This window comes from Ranitomeya imitator, chromosome 5 (genome assembly GCF_032444005.1).
Source record: "Ranitomeya imitator isolate aRanImi1 chromosome 5, aRanImi1.pri, whole genome shotgun sequence".
Lineage (NCBI taxonomy): Eukaryota > Metazoa > Chordata > Amphibia > Anura > Dendrobatidae > Ranitomeya > Ranitomeya imitator.
The window spans coordinates 233,677,839-233,699,896 of NC_091286.1; the positions used below are offsets into that span (position 1 = coordinate 233,677,839).

At 42.0% G+C, this 22,058-nt stretch overlaps 1 protein-coding gene across 2 annotated transcripts in view; it reads left to right on the forward strand.

Moving 5' to 3' along the window:
- MAP3K5 (mitogen-activated protein kinase kinase kinase 5) overlaps positions 1–22,058 on the forward strand; it is a 295,259-nt gene that overhangs the window by 232,338 nt on the left and 40,863 nt on the right. For both annotated transcript variants that reach the window (XM_069725964.1, XM_069725965.1), the window contains exons 16-20: positions 2,623–2,750; positions 12,303–12,439; positions 17,079–17,184; positions 18,942–19,099; positions 21,844–22,021. In XM_069725964.1, the coding sequence (XP_069582065.1) occupies positions 2,623–2,750; positions 12,303–12,439; positions 17,079–17,184; positions 18,942–19,099; positions 21,844–22,021 (707 nt within the window). The remainder of the gene's footprint in view (positions 1–2,622; positions 2,751–12,302; positions 12,440–17,078; positions 17,185–18,941; positions 19,100–21,843; positions 22,022–22,058) is intronic.

Here is a 22,058-nt window from a genome sequence, read left to right on the forward strand (position 1 = left end):
AATTGGCGCATCTTACAGATGCGCCATTTCTGGGGCGGCTGCGGACTGGTATTTGTAGCCGGGGGGGGGGGGGGAGCAATATCCATGGCCCCTCTCTAGGCTATGAATATCAGCCCGCAGCTGTCTGCGTAGCCTTTCTGGCTATAAAATATAGGGGGAGCCCACGCAATTTTTTTTTTTTTTTTTTTAATTCAATGCTCATTAAAGCCTCTTTCATACTTGTGTCGGAACGGGTCCATCGCTATGCACGTTGTGAAATTTGTGCACGATGTGGGCAGCGGATGCAGTTTTTCAGTGCATCCACTGCCCATTCTGAAGTCCGGGGAGGAGGGGGCGGATTTCGGGCGCGCATGCGCGGTAGAAAATGGTGGACGCGACGGACAAAAAAACCTTTTTGGTCTACCAAAACATGACGGATCCGTTGCACGACGGACGCGACGTGTGGCCATCCGTCGCAATCCGTCGCTAATACAAGTCTATGGGTAAAAAACGCATCCTGCGAGCACATTTGCAGGATCCGTTTTTTTCCCAAAACGACGGATTGCTAAAAACTCAAGTCGGATCGTGACGGATGGTCACACGTCGCGTCCGTCGTGCAAAGGATCCGTCGTGTTTTGGCGGATATTCGGCACGAAAATACGATCAAGTGAAGGTTTTTTTGTCCGTCGCGTCCGCCATTTTCTACCACGCATGTGCGGCCGAAACACCGCCCCCTCCTCCCCGGACTTTAGAATGGGCAGCGGATACGTTGAAAAACTGCATCCGCTGCCCACGTCGTGCACAAATTTCACAACGTGCATAGCGACGGACCCGTTCCGACACAAGTATGAAAGAGGCTTTAATGAGCATTGAATTTAAAAAAAAAAAAAAAAAAAAATTGCGTGGGCTCCTACGCAATTTTCTGCGCCAGAGGGGGAAAGCCGACGGCCGGGGACCAATATCTGTAACCTGCTATGAATATCCGCCCGCAGCTGTCTGCGTAGCCTTTACTGGCTATTAAAATAGGGGGACCCCAAAAAAATGACGTGGGGCCCCCCTATATTTTATAGCAAGAAAGGCTACGCAGACAGCTACTGGCTGATATTCATAGCCTAGAGAGGGGCCATGGATATTGGTCCCCCCCGCTACAAATACCAGTCCGCAGCCGCCCCAGAAATGGCGCATCTGTAAGATGCACCAATTCCGGCACTTATCCCCTCTCTTCCCACTCCCGTGTAGCGGTGGGATATGGGGTAATAAGGGGTTAATTTCACCTTGCTATTGTAAGGTGACATTAAGCTGGGTTAATAACGGAGAGGCGTCAATAAGACGCCTATCCATTTTTTAATCCTAGAGTAGTGAAAGGGTTAATAAAACACGCACACATTAGGAAAAAAGTACCGTATTTTAATATTCTTCATTTAACCATACTTACCATACTTCAGCGCCTGCAAAAAACGTAAAATAATAAACCGTATACTACCTTTCCGCCGTAGTCCAATTAATAACGAGTGTCCCACGACGATCTCCCCTACAGAACAGTGACATCGGGTGATGTCACTGCTCTATAGGACCCTCAGTGACACACTGACAGGAGACAATGGCTCCTGCAGTGCATCACTGAGAGGTTACCTTAGGACAAAGTCTCACTTTATGGCAATTGCTGCGTGGGAAAATTTATCATACAGCAATGCCAAAAGTGAGACTAGGGACTATTTTTTTTTTTTTTACAGCGGCGGAGGAATACAGTGCGGAAGGCTACCTTCCTCCCGTCATTTTGTTCCTGGAGCCCCTAGAGAGCAGTCGCATCAGCTGATGCTGCCGTTCTGCTCGGGAGATCGTCGTGGGACACTCGTGGATTTCTACGGACAGGGAGTATATTGGTTGTTTGTTATTTTCATATTTTTTTTACAGATGACACTGGCTTCGGGGAATAAAGTGACAAGTAATGGTGAGTATGAACTCTATGTTTAATGTACTGTCTGTATGTATGCATTGTATGTAATGTATGAATGTACTGTATGTAGCATGTATGTAGTATGTATGTTTTGGTTTGTTTTTTTTCATTCAACACATTAGCCAGATGATGGGACTACTACTGTCCCATCATTGGCTAATGTGTCAATCACTGTCACTGGAGTAGGCATCGTCCGATGGGACTTGTAGTCCCATCGGACAATGCCTGCACAGAGCCCCGGCAGCCCGCACAGACCCCCAGCACGCTGCACAGACCCCCGGCAGGCCCGCACAGACCCCCGAGAGGCCCATACAGATCCCTGGCAGGCCCGCACAGACCCCGCCCGCACACACAAACACGCACAGTGTCCGCCCACGCACCGCCCACACTCTCCCCCCCTCCGGAACAGGATGTAGAAAGACAGAAAAGGCTTATTTACATTCCGATATTTGTGTCCCATTGACTTGCATTGGTATCGGGTATCGGCGATATGATATTTTTTGGATATCGGCCGATCCAATCCGATACCGATACTTCTGGATATCGGAAGGTATTGCCCAACACTATTGGTGACATGTTCAATACTTATTTCACCCACTGAATATATTATTATTACAGATATATGGTAAGTTTTTGTCCCTGTTGTATATTTGCCTTCTTCAATAAACATGTATTTGTACCTGCAGGTACTCACAGCCACTCCATGAAGAGATCGCCCTTCACAAACATCTCAAACACAAGAATATTGTCCAGTATTTGGGCTCTTTCAGTGAAAATGGCTTTATTAAGATTTTTATGGAGCAGGTACCAGGAGGTAAGACATTTAATATGTGCATGTTTTCATTTCAGAGGGATACTACACCAAGGGTAGGTTCATGCAAAAGTATAAAAAGACGTTTAGTTTCATCTAGAAAACTTGGATGATTTTTCTCTCACTTGTAATCTGTGTGCACTCTATTTTTTTTCTATACCTTAACCTGCGTTACGGAATTGCAATGTGTCTGTAATTATTAAATTCTATAGTGTGGCTCCGTATGGCAACTGATTTTTCTTTTCTTGTGCACCCATAGACTTAAATGGCCAAGTCTCATCCGATTTAATACATATTGCAATTTTTTTTCATATACAGATTTGGTCAGTGGAAAAAATCTTTAATTTTCCACGACACCACTCGGACCAAAAATATTGTCTTGTAAACAAGTCCTTAAAGGGGTTGGCTCACAAACAACATTCATCACCTATCTACAGGACTGACGGAGATAGGCACATACAGTGTTTGGTGATCTTCATCAGTGCCATAGGCCCTGAATGGAGTACTACAACAGGGAGGGAAAAGGAAAATATAGAAGTCAGCTCACCGCACCCAGAAACACTTTGCTAAATCAGATGAAGCCTCATGGAGCCGTCCCAGTCCAGGACGTGAGAAGAGAGAGGTCCTCCAGCAGCAAATGTCCAATTTATAATTCGATAGTCCGGTTGGAATAAATCGCCCTTTATTAAACTAACATAAGAAATATAAAAACACACCATGATTAAGGCACTTTGCTGAAACGCGTCGGTTTTTACACATGCTTTCTTTCTAGGTGGCCAGTTTTTATATTTCTTATGAATGGAGTACAAGTACATATGCATGAAATAGTAGATTTACAATTGTTAATACAGTCGTGGCCAAAAGTATTGACACCCCTGCAATTCTGTCAGATAATACTCATTTTTCTTCCTGAAAATGATTGCAAACACAAATTATTTGGTATTATTATCTTCATTTAATTTGTCTTAAATGAAAAAAACACAAAAAGAATTGGCCTAAAGCCAAATTGGATATAATTCCACACCAAACATAAAGGGGGTGGACAAAAGTATTGGCACTGTTCGAAAAATCATGTGATGCTTCTCTAATTTGTGTAATTAACAGCACCTGTAACTTACCTGTGGCACCTAACAGGTGTTGGCAATAACTAAATCACACTTGCAGCCAGTTGACATGGAATAAAGTTGACTCAACCTCTGTCCTATGTCCTTGTCTGTACCACATTGAGCATGTAGAAAAGAAAGAAGTCCAAAGAACTGTCTGAGGACTTGAGAAACCAAATTGTGAGGAAGCACGAGAAATCTCAAGGCTACAAGTCCATCTCCAAAGACCTGAATGTTCCTGTGTCTACCGTGCGCAGTGCCATCAAGAAGTTTAAAGCCCATGGCACTGTGGCTAACCTCCCTAGATGTGGACGGAAAAGAAAAATTGACAAGAGATTTCAACGCAAGATTGTGCGGATGTTGGATAAAGAACCTCGACTAACATCCAAATAAGTTCAAGCTGCCCTGCAGTCCGAGGTTACAACAGTGTCAACCCGTACTATCCTTCGGCATCTGAATGAAAAGGGGCTGTATGGTAGGAGACCCAGGAAGACCCCACTTCTTACCCCGAGACATAAAAAAGCCAGGCTGGAGTTTGCCAAAACTTACCTGAAAAAGCCTAAAACTTTTTGGAAGAATGTTCTCTGGTCAGATGAGACAAAAGTAGAGCTTTTTGGGCAAAGGCATCAACATAGAGTTTACAGGAGAAAAAAAGAGGCATTCAAAGAAAAGCACACGGTCCCTACAGCCAAACATGGCGGAGGTTCCCTGATGTTTTGGGGTTGCTTTGCTGCATCTGGCACTGGACTGCTTGACCGTGTGCATGGCATTATGAAGTCTGAAGACTACCAACAAATTTTTCAGCATAATATAGGGCCCAGTTTGAAAAAGCTGGGTCTCCCTCAGAGGTCATGGGTCTTCCAGCAGGACAATGACCCAAAACAGATTTCAAGAAGCACTAGAAAATGGTTTGAGAGAAAGCACTGGAGACTTCTAAGGTGGCCAGCAATGAGTCCAGACCTGAATCCCATAGAACACCTGTGAAGAGATCTAAAAATGGCAGTTTGGAGAAGGCACCCTTCAAATATCAGGGACCTGGAGCAGTTTACCAAAGAAGAATGGTTTAAAATTCCAGCAGAGCATTGTAAGAAACTCATTGATGGTTACTGGAAGCGGTTGGTCGCAGTTATTTTGGCTAAAGGTTGTGCAACCAAGTATTAGGCTGAGGGTGCCAATACTTTTGTCTGGCCCATTTTTGGAGTTTTGTGTGAAATGATCAATGTTTTGCTTTATGCTTCATTCTCTTTTGTGTTTTTTCATTTAAGACAAATTAAATGAACATAATACCAAAGAATTTGTGTTTGTAATCATTTTCAGGAAGAAAATGAATATTATCTGACAGAATTGCAGGGGTGTCAATACTTTTGGCCATGACTGTATGTAAGTGGATAAAAATATGTCGTGGACCCACAGGTGAACATTTCACTACACGGTACAACTTAAGTTTCAATACATTTTATTTGAAATTTTTAACTGGACATAGATAATCTTCCATACAACAAAAAAAATGGATTATTAAAAAAAATACAGCATATGAAAAATGGAAGGATCGACGAGACAAGGGGAAAACTAAACATACAAAAATACAAATACATCACATACAAAGGGCAAAAAACATCAAGGTGGGGAGCACAAGTATTTTCCACAGAACAGTTAGTGACCAATATATAGGAGATGGTATTATACATCGAAATCGTCAACCGGGGTATTTGGAATTTGAAGCAGACATTTTTATACATAGTTATACAGACACAGTACAACTTTAACAGCTTTGCCTTTAACTGTAGCAAGTATAGCACTTTTGCATCCATCACATTACAGTACAGATTTATGTCCACTGAAAATTAACAATAATGGTTTCTACTAAATCATTGCAAGAAGAGACCATGAAGCGGTGAAGATCTGATAGAGGGAATATTTTAGAAATCATGCAATTATTCACCATGTTGTATAATGAGAAAACTTTGTACTTGCTTAAACAATGATTCCTTGTAATGTATATGGTGAGTCAGAGGCATAACTAGGAGCTTGTTTCAGGAGGGCCGAAACCTCTGAGTGGGTCCCTAACAAGGTGACTCTGATTACAACTATGGTAATGTACCCTAATAAAGATGTAGGTGAATCTCAGCAGATGACTAAATAATGTCTCTATTCAAACACCAACACTAATATTACAGCCATATGGTGACCATATAGTGGTAGATACTAGTGCTGCATAACATGTAAGAGATTACAGTACAGTTACTGATAGTGACTTACAGCTGATGTTCTTTCTGGTGGAGTCCTTCACTTTTGCTGTGTTTTCCATCTGGACCAGACAGACATGGCAACTTCTTCCAGCCAGGACCCGGCTGCAGAGGTTACAACAAAGACACATCTGACTTCTCACATTTCAGGCACTGTCCACATTAATCTCCAACCTTCACAAACTCCTTATCCTGCTAATACACCAATGCTGAGCCGCTGCTGCCGTATGTGTCCCTATAACTGCACCTACTGTGTGGTACTGTGTGCCCTCTAATTTTCCTCCTTCTGGAGCCCTAGATGTCCCGGTCATGGCACTCCTAATGTTGACATCATACTTAACTACAACACAAAAACTGTAAGACCCCCACATTGAATTCATTCACAGTACCCTCCACATGCACAGGATGATGACCCTACTGTACCCCATCCCTCAACTCCCCCAGAAAAGTATGGTAACCCAACAAAGTATGATCCCCGAACTCTGATCCCCACATAGCCCTCCATGCAGTATAATGGGCCTATTTTAAGTATAATGGCCCCAAACCTCTCCAAACTGTATAATGGCCCTGACACAGCCCTCCACACTGTATGATGGACCCCACACAAACCTTAACACTGAATAATTGCTTGGATCCAGTGTAAAGGCTCCCATATAGTCCTCCAAATATTATAATAGCGCCCACATAGCCATATAGTAAAATACACCTCATCGTCCTTCATATAATATAATGCATTCTCTATAGTCCTCCATATAGTATACTGCACTCACTATAGTCTCCATGTAGTATACTGCACTCCCCATAGTCCTCATATAGTATAATGCACCCCCCATAGTCCTCCGTATAGTATAATGCACCCCATAGTCCTTCATATAGTATAATGAACTCCCCATAGTCCTCCATATAGCATTTGGGCCACCATAATGCTCTCACTCATTTAAAAAAATGCAATACTCGCCTCTCCTCGTCCCCCCGCAGCTCTGGTCTCTGCAACGAGTGTTTTGAGGTGCCACACAACTCATTGTAGCAGGAACCATGTAGTGACATCATCGCGCCCGCTGCGTCTAGACGTCAGCCAATGATGGGGAGGGAGCATCAGCTGATGCGCCCTCTGTCATCATTGCTTTCAACTGGATCTAGGATGCCGACAAGGCTAAACTTGCGATGATGATACAAATTGAACATGAAGAGGAAGTCAGAGAGCAGCTGCATCCCAGACTTCCTCTTCATGTTCAGTTCGTATGAAGGTGGGGATAGTGACGCCAGCATTGATTGGGCGCTGGGGTCACATGTCACAAAACCGTAGGAGAGTCCCAGGGAGAGCGAGTGCCAACACCATGGGAACGGTGCTGGCACGGGAGGTGAGTATTAGCTTTTTTTATTTTATTGGGGCTAAGTGTGGGGTATGAGAAAGGGTTGTCCTAGTAGTGGACAACCCTTTTAACTTCTATAACATAGCGCTGGCATTGTGGCTCTGGGGAGGGATCATTATTTCACATATTTTGGTCTTCGACATCAATTTGAAAACTTATCGCCACTCCTTATTACATCATTTACTTAATGCATCTAAGATCTGTATTCTTGTTTTATGAAAGTCCACTCCCTCACCCTTTTATCGCAAATTGGTTGGCATGAATTAAAGTGTATCGAACAACAAACATCTGCGTTTGTGAATAAAATATTATTCTATTGGAATGAATATACATTTTCTGATTAATGCAGACACCTCGTGGATGTTCTGCCCCTGTTTTCATTTTGAGCGTCCTTTTTCTTTTCTTTTGCTTCCCTCCCCTTTTGTGATATTAAAAGTTGTGATATATTATCCCTTATAAGTTGTACTCTGCACTGGATGAGATGTTTCTCTCCTGATTCATTACAGAGTTGGACTGGTTGTTTTCTCACCCTTCCAGAGTCCACACTTCTCACAGGACTGGAAAGATACTTGGACTTGCATACAGGGGAACGGGTGTACCCCCTGGTGATCTCCTGCACAGGAGTCTGTCCATGTGCAGGAGTCAGCCCCCAACATTCTATGTCACAATATACTTGATTTACTATGTACATAGGCAGAAAAGTTCACCAGCGTTGGTGTTACCAGTGAGCCCTTGGCATCCCAGTCCAACACCGGTCTTTAATAACCGGCTTGCAGAATGACAAATTCTTGTAGCTTTCCTCTTTCCCTTGTTTTCTCTTCCTATGTTCTGTTTGTTCATTTTACTACAAACTAACTAAAACATTTCATGCAAAAAAAAATGTACACACTTTCCATAACTGACCCATAGATTCATGATCCTAGGTAATTTCTAATGCATTATTAACACTATAAAAAAGGAGTGCATTGCATTTTTTTTACTATATCATCACTATTTTACACTATACATTACATCAGGTGTCCCCGGCCTGTGGCTTGGAAGCCACATATGGCTCGCCAGACCATGTTGTGTGGCTCACGGCTGTCTGTCAGCTTGGTGTATTAGCACTAGGCTTAGCAAACAACTATGAAGAGAAGGTCTTCAGATGGTGACTTTTGTGAGTAGCCCTGCACAGAAGAGCAGATCTGGGTTCTGTATATTGGTTTTGGAAGATAAATGCAGTAATGATAGGATGTGGGTGTGATAATATGGAGAGTGTGCTTGATGTGAGAATACCAAAAGGGAGTAAATTGGGAACCACTAGATGTAAGTATATGGGCCATAAGGAAGGGGGGCACAATGATTCAGAATGCATTAAGTGAGGAATCTTTGGTGGCCATTATATTGGGACAGTGGGGCTCTTGGTGTCATTATGGAGTAAGTAGGAGACATCCTGCTGAACGTGGCTTGCAACATCTGTCAGAGCTGAATGCGGCTCTCAAGGCAAGAAGGTTTGAGGATCGCTGTATTGCATAGCGTCTTTCAAAACTACAACTTGAACTGCAAACAAAACAAGCCCTCATACGTCTATATATCGATGGCAATAAAAAAGTTATGACTTTGAAAAAGGGCAAGGAAAAGTTAAGATGCAAAAATAAAAATGATGTGCAAGGGGTTAAAATAAGCAAAGCGTCTGATCATAGCTATGGCAGGATTTTATTGTATTTCTTAATTAGGAATGCTTTGTTTAGTAATATTGAGTAACCCAGTACTAGGGAATATTCCTGCAGGCACTTGGTAACGCCATATGCTCCAGTCAGCAACCTACAAATATGGAATTGGAGTAAAGCACGCAATTATGAAGCTTGTCTGAGGAGAATATTCTCTTAGTGACCTTTAGCCCTCATTATACTGGAGCAATCAGATGAAATTAGGAATAACCCTGCAAATTCTTGTTTTCATTAGTCTGGGGAGATTTCACAAAGTCTGAGGCCTCCTGAATGTGGTAGTAATTACCATTATGACTGAAGCAAAATCTATTAGCAGCAGCTCAGCATGTATACAGTGATCCAGTGTAAGATGAGATAGTCATGAGGCTTTTAGTGTGTGCCGAATTTTAGCTGTTATTATTAGACAGTGGACTATTTATGTGTCTGGGGAGCTATATATAAGGAGACACAGAAAGTAAGTAAACACCCAAGTGTTCTGCTGTTTTCTGGTTCAAAAAGGTCATTTACTGCCAAGTATTTGGAAACAACAACTTTAGTTTGTCTGCATTCACAGGTCACTTCCAAGTTTTCTTCATGCTTGCCTCTGTGCAGGGATTAAAACTAACAGGCAGATTTACTAATTCTGAGTAATTGTTACAGTGCTAACATGTTGCCAATCGGTGGGGTCGAGGTTCCGAGACCCCTACTAATCTGTCAAAATACTGCTCTCATTTGCTCACTTCTGCAAGTAGAAGTGCTTAGCAAGAGCCTGTGCACAAACTGATAGAATGTATACTAGCCAGTGATCAATGTACAGGCATACATACATAGAAACATACAGGCCATTAACACCCAGAAACTTATGCAGAGCTTGCAGTCCTCATTAGCCCCTATCTCCTCCATGTCATGTCCTCATTCTGCACTGAAGCCACTGAAGCATTACAATGAAACCCTCCAAAGTGCCCTGGATGAAATTGCACCTCCTATACATAGAACAACTGGGTACAGACGGCGACAACTGTGGCACACGCTGCAAGCATGTTTCCTGCAGCGGTGCTCCAGGTGCGCCGAACGTCTGTGGAGAAAATCTACCCAAAGATTTGATCTATTATAAGTTTATGCTTAAAACATACAACTCTGCCCTTCACCTCTCCAAACAAACCTATTTTAACACCCTCATCACCTCGCTGTCCGATAACCCTAAACATTTCTTTGACACTTTCCATTCCCTACTCAACCCAAGAGTGCAGGCCCCAACCACAGATCTCCGCGCTGACGATCTGACCAATTACTTCAAAGAAAAAAATTGACCACATTTGACAGGAAATTATATCCCAATCCCTTCATACCATGCACTGTCCTCCCCCACTGCATCCAGTTCACGCTCTGACTTTGAATTAGTTACAGAAGAGGTTAACATCCTCAATAATCAGAACTTCCCACTCCCGTCTCCAAGACTTTTCACATGCTTCGCCAATTCTTTGGAATGCACTACCCAGGTTAATAAGATCAATCGCCAATCCCCACAGTTGTAAGCGTGCCCTAAAACCGCATTTGTTCAGACTGGCCTACCGCCTCAACGCATTAACCTAACTATCCCTGTGTGGCCCATTCAAAAAAAAAAAAAACCTTGAACCTTAATCAGGTTCCTCACATCATGTTCTCATATATTTCATTCAGTTAATAGCCCTCTGTGTCTGTACTGCTACATACTTAGGCAGTTAACTGGTTCATGCAGCTTTACATAAACACCTGAGCCTTACACTATGGCTGGTCCTAACAACGAAAGCAATTGTTACCATCCACCTCTCGTGTCTCCCCTTTTTCCTATAGATTGTAAGCTTGCGAGCAGGGCCCTCATTCCTCTTGGTATCTATTTTGAACTGTGATTTTTGTTATGCTGTAATGACTATTGTCTGTGCAAATCCCCTCTATAATATGTAAAGCGCTGCGGAATATGTTGGCGCTACATAAATAAAATTATTATTATATCCTAAGCAACAAGAGCGCTCTTGTTAATTTTGATGATGATATCCACAAGATCTGAATATTCTTTCAGTAGCATATGTAGCTTCGTACATTTATACAAATAGAGGAAAAGGCTTTGAAAACAAGGCCGTGTTCCCACATAGCGAAAATTTTGTGCACCAAAATCCTTTGCATTTGAAGCTTAAAGAAAAGTGGATGCGATTACATAAAAGCACATGTCTACTGTGCCTTAAAAGATGCTTCACAACTCTTCGGTTTTACCCATAGATGTCTATGTAAAGCTTGGAAAAAGAAAGGCATCATGCAGAATCATGATAATTCTGCACTGTAGACTGCATTAAAAATTCTATCACACATAAGAAAAGGGAAACACATGCAATAGCAATCTGCTCTGTTTATTTGTGTTCAGGCACCCACGGAGAACATGCAAAAAAACTTCATAAGAAAGAGCACAGTTCTACGTCATAGCATGCCATCATGGTGTAGGACTGCACATCTTTTTCAGGCAATATAACAAGAATGTATATGCCAGTTATATTCTAATTACAATAAATGTATAAATGTGATTTGGCAACATTTATGCCGTGAGGCTGGGTAGTCAAGAGGTCCAAGGTCAGATACCAATAGGGCTCTTCATGCACAAAAGGTGTAAAGCAAAGGCTTAGTAGGGCATAGTTGGAAGTCAGAATTCCCGAAGGTAGCAGATTAAGACAAAGGAGCTAGGCAAACAGTTGGTCAGAGGCAAGGTCCAAAGTCAGGCAGCAATAGATCAAAGACAGAACTCTAAAGAGCAAGGCAAACATGCACCATTGAGTTAAGGCTACAACAGGCAGTAATCAGAGGCAGACAGCCAGCTAAATAGCCAGGGAATCGCTGAGAACAGGAGACACCTGTAGGAAACCCAACATGCCCCTGTCCTGATTGCACGGGTGGACTGTCACTCGCAACACTGACAGCTTAGCACACTCCAGCCTCAGATTGGATGGCTGAGCTGCCACTCACCACACTGAGTGGAGGAATTATGACACCACATTGGCAGATATTACATAATGAATCCCATCATATATCTTATGGTCATATTATGAACTAATATGGTTAATATTAATTACTAATTTTTTGTTTACAGCTAATAATGTGACTTTTTGTTTTATTACAGGAAGCCTGTCCGCTCTTCTGCGATCAAAATGGGGACCTTTGAAAGACAACGAACAAACTATTGGGTTTTATACCAAACAGATTCTGGAAGGTTTGAAGTATCTTCATGATAATCAGATAGTACATCGAGACATTAAGGTCTGTTTTCTTACAGTGCTGCAAATATGTGTTATTTTGTGTTGTGTAATTGGCATCCTTGGTGCCAAGCACCAGGTGGTCTATTCTAGATAGACCATAAGTAGAAGAATGGTACAGATCTTTTATTCAAAATGTATGGCCGCACATAAATTTCTGCAAACATGTATATCATGAACCCAGTTAACTATTAGGCTATATGCACACGTTCAGGTTTTTTCGCGCTAAAAAACGCTATAAAAACTCATTAAAAACGCATACATTATGCATTCTATCATTTAGAATGCATTCTGCATGTTTTGTGCACATGGATGCGTTTTTTTCTGTGAAAAAAACGCATCGGTGTAAAAAAATGAGCATGTTCATTATTTTTGTGGATTTTCTGCATTTTTCCCGCAATTCTATGCATTTGGGACAAAACGCACCAAAATCGCGGTAAAAACGCATGCTGATTTCTGGCAGAAATGTCCGGTTTTTGTCAGGAAAATTTCTGCAAGAAATCCTGACGTGTGCACATACCCTTAAACTAATTGTATTCAAATTTTTCCCTAGTAAAATATTTTCAATGGCTTGCAAATGTATTCACCCCCTTTTTTTTTTTTTTTTATTTTTTTTTTTTTAAGGTTTGCGTCAGTTCATTTAAAGAACATGCCTACGACTGAACATTTGGTTTTCTTTATTTTGTGACGCAAACAACAAACAGGACAAATTAACTAAAAACTTCAGTGCACATAACTAACCACCCCCCTACAGTTATTACTTTGGAAGCTATTACAGCTGCAAGATGCTTTGGATAAGTCTCTGTGCTTTCCTCTTCTAACTAATAGGATTTTTGCCCATTCTTCAAGGCAAAACTTCTCCAGCTCATTCAAGTTAGATGGTTTCCTCTGGTGAACAGCAATCTTCAAGCCTGACCACAGATTCTCAATTGAATAAAGGTCTGGACTTTGACATGGCTACTCCAAAACATTTACACATTTCCCCTTAAACCATCTGAGTGTTGCTTGAGCAGTATGCTTTGGGTAATTGTCCTGTTGGAAGGTGAACCTCCATCGCAGTCTCAATCACTGACAGACTGAAAGAGGTTTTGCTCAAGAATGTTCCCGTATTTCACACCATCCATCTTCCCCTCAACTCGTACCATTTTCCCTGTCCCTGCTGTCAAAAAACATCCCCACAGCATAATGCTGCCACCACCATGTTTCACTTTGTGATGGTATTCTTGAGGTGATGAGTTGTTGGTTTGGTGCCAGACATTGTGTTTACCTTTTGTGGTAAAAAAGTTAAATTTTGGTCTCATCTGACCACAGCACCCTCCGCCATATATTTTGGGAGTCTCCCACATCTTTAAGCAAACTCAAAATGAGCCTTACAATTTTATGTGTGTAAGTAAAGTGTTTTTTTCTGCCCACTCTTCCATAAGGTCCACCTGTATGGAGTTATTGTGGTCGTATAGACAGATATTCCAGTCTATACGACTGGGAACTCTGAAGCTCCTGCAGAGTTACCTTTGGTCTCTGTGCAGCCTTTTTTTGTTTAATGCCTTCTTGTCTGGGCTGAGACTTTTTGCGGGTGTGGCTCTCTTTTTTTTTACAGGTTTGTTGTGGGATCATGTTCTTTCCATTTGATGATCATGGATTTGATGGTGCTCCGGAGGATCATCAGAGATTGGGATTTTTTTATAGCTCAACCTTGACTTCTCAACAACTTTGTCCCCGTCTTGTTTGGTGATCTCCTTGGTTTTCATGGTGGTGTTTGATCAGTGGTGCCTCCTGCTTAATGGTGTTGCAACCTCTATGGCCTTTCAGAAAAGGTGTGTGTATATACAGGTCCTTCTCAAAAAATTAGCATATAGTGTTAAATTTCATTATTTACCATAATGTAATGATTACAATTAAACTTTCATATATTATAGATTCATTATCCACCAACTGAAATTTGTCAGGTCTTTTATTGTTTTAATACTGATGATTTTGGCATACAACTCCTGATAACCCAAAAAACCTGTCTCAATAAATTAGCATATCAAGAAAAGGTTCTCTAAACGACCTATTACCCTAATCTTCTGAATCAACTAATTAACTCTAAACACATGCAAAAGATACCTGAGGCTTTTATAAACTCCCTGCCTGGTTCATTACTCAAAACCCCCATCATGGGTAAGACTAGCGACCTGACAGATGTCAAGAAGGCCATCATTGACACCCTCAAGCAAGAGGGTAAGACCCAGAAAGAAATTTCTCAACAAATAGGCTGTTCCCAGAGTGCTGTATCAAGGCACCTCAATGGTAAGTCTGTTGGAAGGAAACAATGTGGCAGAAAACGCTGTACAACGAGAAGAGGAGACCGGACCCTGAGGAAGATTGTGGAGAAGGACCGATTCCAGACCTTGGGGAACCTAAGGAAGCAGTGGACTGAGTCTGGTGTGGAAACATCCAGAGCCACCGTGCACAGGCGTGTGCAGGAAATGGGCTACAGGTGCCGCATTCCCCAGGTAAAGCCACTTTTGAGCTACAGAGAAGCAGCACTGGACTGTTGCTAAGTGGTCCCAAGTACTTTTTTCTGATGAAAGCAAATTTTGCATGTCATTCGGAAATCAAGGTGCCAGAGTCTGGAGGAAGACTGGGGAGAAGGAAATGCCAAAATGTCTGAAGTCCAGTGTCAAGTACCCACAGTCAGTGATGGTGTGGGGTGCCATGTCAGCTGCTGGTGTTGGTCCACTGTGTTTCATCAAGGGCAGGGTCAATGCAGCTAGCTATCAGGAGATTTTGGAGCACTTCATGCTTCCATCGGCTGAAATGCTTTATGGAGATGAAGATTTCATTTTTCAGCACGACCTGGCACCTGCTCACAGTGCCAAAACCACTGGTAAATGGTTTACTGACCATGGTATTACTGTGCTCAATTGGCCTGCCAACTCTCCTGACCTGAACCCCATAGAGAATCTGTGGGATATTGTGAAGAGAAAGTTGAGAGACGCAAGACCCAACACTCTGGATGAGCTTAAGGCCGCTATTGAAGCATCCTGGGCCTCCATAACATCTCAGCAGTGTCACAGGCTGATTGCCTCCATGCCACGCCGCATTGAAGCAGTCATTTCTGCCAAAGGATTCCCGACCAAGTATTGAGTGCATAACTGAACATTATTATTTGTTGGTTTTTTTGTTTGTTATTAAAAAACACTTTTATTTGATTGGATGGGTGAAATATGCTAATTTATTGAGACAGGTTTTTTGGGTTATCAGGAGTTGTATGCCAAAATCATCAGTATTAAAACAATAAAAGACCTGACAAATTTCAGTTGGTGGATAATGAATCTATAATATATGAAAGTTTAATTGTAATCATTACATTATGGTAAATAATGAAATTTAACACTATATGCTAATTTTTTGAGAAGGACCTGTACTGACAGACCATGTGACACTTAGAGAGCACACAGTTGAATGTCTTTACACTAAGCATGTGACCTATGAAGGTAATTTCTTGAACCAGAAATTTTTAGGGGCTTCATGGCAAAAAAGGTGAATACATATGCCACTTTTTAGTTATTTGATCCCATAAATTTAATGCCTATATTTATCTCACTTCACCAACTTAGACTATTAGTTCTGATGCATCACACACAAACTGGATTACAAAAATATTTAAATACAGGTTGTAATGTAACAAAATAACAAAATATGTAGAAGCCAATGGGGTGAATACTTTAGCAAATCACTGTAACGCAGTACCAATTGACTCTCGTTTCTCATTTAGTGTGCAGTGTAAACAATCTAAATCAGTGTTTCTCAACTCCAGTCCTCAAGACCCACCAACAGGTCATGTTTTCAGGATTTCCTTATGCACAGGTGATAATTTCATTACCTGCTCAAGCATTAATTCCATCACCTGGGCAATACTAAGGAAATCCTGAAAACATGACCTGTTGGTGGCTCTTGAGGACTGGAGTTGAGAAACACTGATCTAAATGCTCTTCCAGGATTTGGAAGAAGAAGAGATTAGGGATGAGGCAAAGTTTTTCAGCTGGCGATATCTAAAATTCTCTGAGTGGGGTACACGTTAGTATTCCTGAAACACAGGAAGTTATATTACCCCATGTGCAGAAAGGAGTTGAAAAAACCTCAGTCACACCTGCCAAGATCAATGCTAAAAACATAGAGGGGTCATTTAGTCCTGGAGGAAAAAGAGGGCCTTGGGCCAAAAGTATTAAGTTCAAACAAGCTTCCTAACCATAAACATGGATGGCCTATCCTTAGAATAGACATAAATGTCTTGGACCCCCAGAACAGCAATAAAGCCAGTGTCTAATACAAATGTTAATAATTTTAAAATCGAAATATTAATGGTTACATGGTTTGTTACCTATTTATAAGATTCTGTTCGCATCTACTTCCACTTACTAGGGAAGCGATAGTGCTCTACTGGATATGTCATGCATTGTTGACTTACAATGAGATCCATCATATTGACGACAAGAATGCATGCAGCTCTATTCCTCCAATCGAATATGATGGAATTAGCAACAGAAGCTCAAAAATGAATATCCAGTAGAAATGAGTTAAATGCCTTAATCACAGCGATTGTACGCGATGTATGAATGAAATCAAAATGATAATTACACATCTTTTCTGTATTTTAGGGTGATAACGTCTTGATAAACACATATAGTGGGGTGTTGAAAATCTCTGATTTTGGTACATCTAAAAGACTTGCGGGTATCAATCCAAATACAGAAACATTCACTGGTAAGACTATTGTGCATTATCTGTTAAAATATATCACTTTTTATCACACCTGCCATTACTGCTGTCTGTGCCTTATATTTAGGCAATTTTCACATAGTAAAGTATGTGGTCAGTATTTTACCTTACTATTTTTAAGCCAAAACCAGGAGTGGGTGATAAATACAGAAGTGGTTGTGTTACTCTTCTACTTTTCCTCTGATTGTTCCACTCCTGATTTTGCCTTACAAATACTGATGTAAAATTCTGACCAAATACTGAAGGTGTGAACATGGCCTTAAACTGGGACAACAGAGAACTGCCCATGCTCAAGAGATGAGCATGCTCATCTTCTGCTCCCTTCATTGTCTATTGGATTGCTGGGAAAAGCTGAACACAGCACTCAGCTATTTTTGGCAGTCTCATAGACCATGATTAAACTAGAGATAGAGCATGCTCGCCTCCAGTGCATTGAAAACTGTGTTAGGCCCCATTCACACATCCGTGTTTCCAGTAAGTGTGGCATCCATTTTCACATGTAAAAAGGACACGTACGCACGCACACCCATTATAATCTATGGGGCTATATGCACATGTCAATGTTTTCACACAGACCGTGTGAACCACACGTGTATCCATGTGAACCACAAGTAGAATTGTCTGTTTTTTGCAGCACAGATGACATAAAGTGTGACACAGACGGAGTAGAATGCAGAATAGAAATGACATGTTTGGGTGTTAAAGGGAATCTGTCACCCCTAAAATCGTATATGAGCTAAGGCCTCTGGCATCAGGGGCTTATCTACAGCATTCTGTAATGCTGTAGATAAGCCCCCGATGTAACCTGAAAGGTAAGAAAAACAGGTTATATTATACTCCCCCAGGGGCGGTCCCGGTTCGTTTTGGGTCCGATGGGCTTCGCGGTCAGGGTCCAGCGCATCCTATCTTCATGGGATGACGTCCTCTTCTGGTCTTCCTGCCGCGGCTCCGGTGCAGGCGTACTTTGTCTGCCCTGTTGAGGGCAGAGTAAAGTACTGCAGTGCGCAGGCGCTGGACCTCTGACGTTTTCCGGCGCCTGCGTACTACAGTCCTTTGCTCTGCCCTCAACAGGGCAGACAAAGTACGCCTACGCCAGAGCCGCGGCAGGAAGGCAAGAAGAGGACGTCATCGTATAAAGATGGGAGGCCCTGGACCGGACTGCGATGCCCATCGGACCGGACCGCAGCGCAGATTAAGAACAAGGGGAATAACTTGGAGATGCGACTGGCCATGTGCCACCAGCAACATTTCTTGGAGACAATGGTTTTTTTTACAGACCACATCAATTATTGTTGCGATATTTAAAATAGAAGGCAGGTCACTGACGGATCGAAAAAAAAAAACATGCTAGTCTAAAATAACCTCAGAGAAAAAACCATTGCCACTCATAAAGGGTGTAAATTCCTAAAAGATGTGGGTCCCTCACGTTTCACTTTCTACCCTATACTGCTACATACAAAAAAAACCTTCCAATTTTATCTTAGCAAGTGTCTAATTTTCTGCATTGGGTGCCTGGCTACAAAACAAAACAGGTCTTTTGTAATCCACAAATGTTAGATGATTTTTTTTATATTTGTTTCTCCAAAAAGTGCAAGAACACATTCTTTGGACTGATTAAGTTCCTAAGTACTTTTAAATAGGTTTATTCTCCTATTCATAGTAAACAGAATCATATTATGTTTTTGGCTTAGAGGTTTCATATATATTTTACCTTGTATAAGTAAATCAATCTTACTTTTCAGGCACTCTTCAGTACATGGCTCCAGAAATAATAGATCAAGGACCAAGGGGATATGGGAAGCCTGCAGACATTTGGTCCTTAGGCTGCACAGTAATAGAAATGGCTACAGGCAAGCCTCCTTTTTATGAGCTAGGGGAACCACAAGCTGCCATGTTTAAAGTAAGTGCAATGTGCATTTCTAACAATATACAAATGCCCTAGATATATTTTTAGAATGAAGCCCGTTAAGCAAAAAATAAAGTACCGTATATACTCGAGTATAAGCCGACCCCCTAATTTTGCCACAAAAAACTGGGAAAACTTATTGACTCGAGTATAAGCCTAGGGTAGGAAATGCAGCAGCTACCAGTGAATTTCAAAAATAAAAATAGATGCTCCATACCGTTCATTATTGCCCCATAAGATGCTCCATATAAAGCTGTGCCACATATAATTCTCCATATCGTTCATTGTTGCCCCATAGAAAGCTGTGCCATATAGAATGCTCTGCACTGTTCATTATGGCCCCATAGATGCTCCATAGAAAGCTGTGCCATATATAATGCTCTGCACCGATCATTATGGCCCCATAGATGCTCCATATAAAGCTGTGCCATATATAATGCTCTGCACCGTTCATTATGGCCCCATAGATGCTCCATAGAAAGCTGTGCCATATATAATGCTCTGCACCGTTCATTATGGCCCCATAGATGCTCCATAGAAAGCTGTGCCCCATATAGAATGCTCTGCACCGTTCATTATTGCTCCATAGAAAGCTGTGCCCCATATAGAATGCTCTGCACTGCTCATTATGGCCCCATACATGCTCCTTATAATGCTGTGCCATATAGAATGTTCTTCACCGTTCATTATGGCCCCATACATGCTCCTTATAATGCTGTGCCATATATAATGTTCTGCACCATTCATTATTGCCCCATGGATGCTCCTTATAAAGCTGTGCCATATATAATGTTCTGCACCGTTCATTATGGCCCCATAGATGCTCCTTATAAAGCTGTGCCATATATATATTGCTCTGCACCGTTGATTATGGCCCCATAGATGCTCCTTATAAAGCTGTGCCATATATAATGCTGCTGCTGCAATAAAAAAAAAAAATCACATACTCACCTCTCTTCACTCAGGATGCCGGCGCTTTCAATATTTACCTGCTCCTCGTGCGGCTCCGTCTCCAGCACTGACGCTCAGCAGAGGGCGCGCACTAACTACGTCACCGCGCCCTCTAACCTGAGCATCACTGCCAGAGGACGCTAAAGATGGAGCAGCACCGGAGCGAGGAGCAGGTAAATATCGCGCAGCGCTGCGCTCCCCGTATACTTACCTGCTCCCGGCGCGGTCCCTGCCATCCCTGCTTCCCCGACGCTGCATCTTCTTCCTGTATTGAGCGGTCACAGTTGCCGCTCATTTACAGCAATGAATATGCGGCTCCACCCCTATGGGAGGTGGAGCCGCATATTCATTTCTGTAATGAGCTGTGCCATGTGACCACTCAGTACAGGAAGAATCTGCAGCGCCGGGGAAGCCAGGGACTGCAGGGACAGCGCTGGAGCAGGTAAGTATAATTACAACCCCCCCGCCCCCCCTTCCCTGCTGACCTCCCGGTATATGACCCCCCGCCCCCCCTTCCCTGCTGACCTCCCGGTATATGACTCGAGTATAAGCCGAGAGGGGGACTTTCAGCCCAAAAAAATGGGCTGAAAATCTCAGCTTATACTCGAGTATATACGGTAATTGCCTTATTTTCTTAATATAAACTTTTTGTATTTTGCGCCAATTTGAGGTTTCTCCATGGATGTCTTTATTATGTCTGCCATGGCAACATGCCTTGATCCATGCAAATGCATTTGTACTGTAATTGTGTTACTTCTATTTTACTTTGGTACCAGGAAATAATAAGTACTGGTCTAAACTAAATATATTTATATTCAAGGTGTATCTGTCATTGGCATAGTCATTGCAATCAGAAAAAAAAAGTTCAAACTACTTGGTTAAAGGGAACCTGTCAGTACAAAATCACATTCAAGTCAAGCATAGACGCTCGTTGCACCCTTGGTGTGCTCAAGCAGTTCAGTGCTTCTTCCCACCTACTTGTTTTCCATCCATCTCTGCTCCCTTATGATTTCTGTAAAGCCAAATATGTTCATCAAGGAAGAGGAGGGAAGAGATGGATACAAAACCAGTAGATGGGAAGGCTAACTGAACTGTTTGGCCGTCTGTGCTTGAATTTATCAGTCATTTTGTGCTGACCGACTCCTTTTAAACTGTTATAATTAAAAAAGAAATAAACAACTATAATAAAGATCCCTTAATAATGAATTGCATATTTTGTGACTAAATCTGACTGACGAGGGCCTACAGCCTGAACCACAGTGTCTGCGAATTGAGATACTGATTTGGCTTTTATCCTAAGTCATATTGCACGACTCGTTAAAGGTTTGATTGTGACTTGTAGGACCGCTATTTCCAACAGGTGGCGCTATAGAGTTTAAGTCCTCTTTTTCTCAGAATAGGCAATTTGCATATTCTATTTCCCAGAGGAGCATTGCACGGCGAATAAGCCTCCTTACCTTGACAAGCCAGAGCTAGTATGTCACTCTCCATAAGGAGAAACGATACCCCTTAGACCCCAGTCCAGAGCCTCTCACCTAGCCAAATTAGTTTTCATGCTTCGCACTGACGAGGGCCAACAGCGCGAAACACTGTGTCTGCGAATTGAGATCCTGATTTGGCTTTTATCCTAAGTCATATTCCACGACTCGTTAAAGGGTTGATTGTGACTTGTAGGATCGCTACTTCCAACAGGTGGCGCTATAGAGTTTAAGTCCTCTTTTTCTAAGAAGAGGCAATTTGCATATTAAATCTGACTGTTTAATTTATTGCATCATTTTTTTCTATAGGTCGGTATGTTTAAAATCCATCCAGAGATCCCAGAATCTATGTCGGCAGAGGCCAAGGCCTTCCTTTTGAAATGTTTTGAGCCTGACCCTGTGAAACGTGCTACTGCTCCTGAGCTTCTTATAGATGATTTCTTGAAAGTTTCAATGAAAAAACGGAGGTCCAATCTTAAACTGTCAGGTAATTTACAGACCTTATAAAAATACAGTTCATGAAA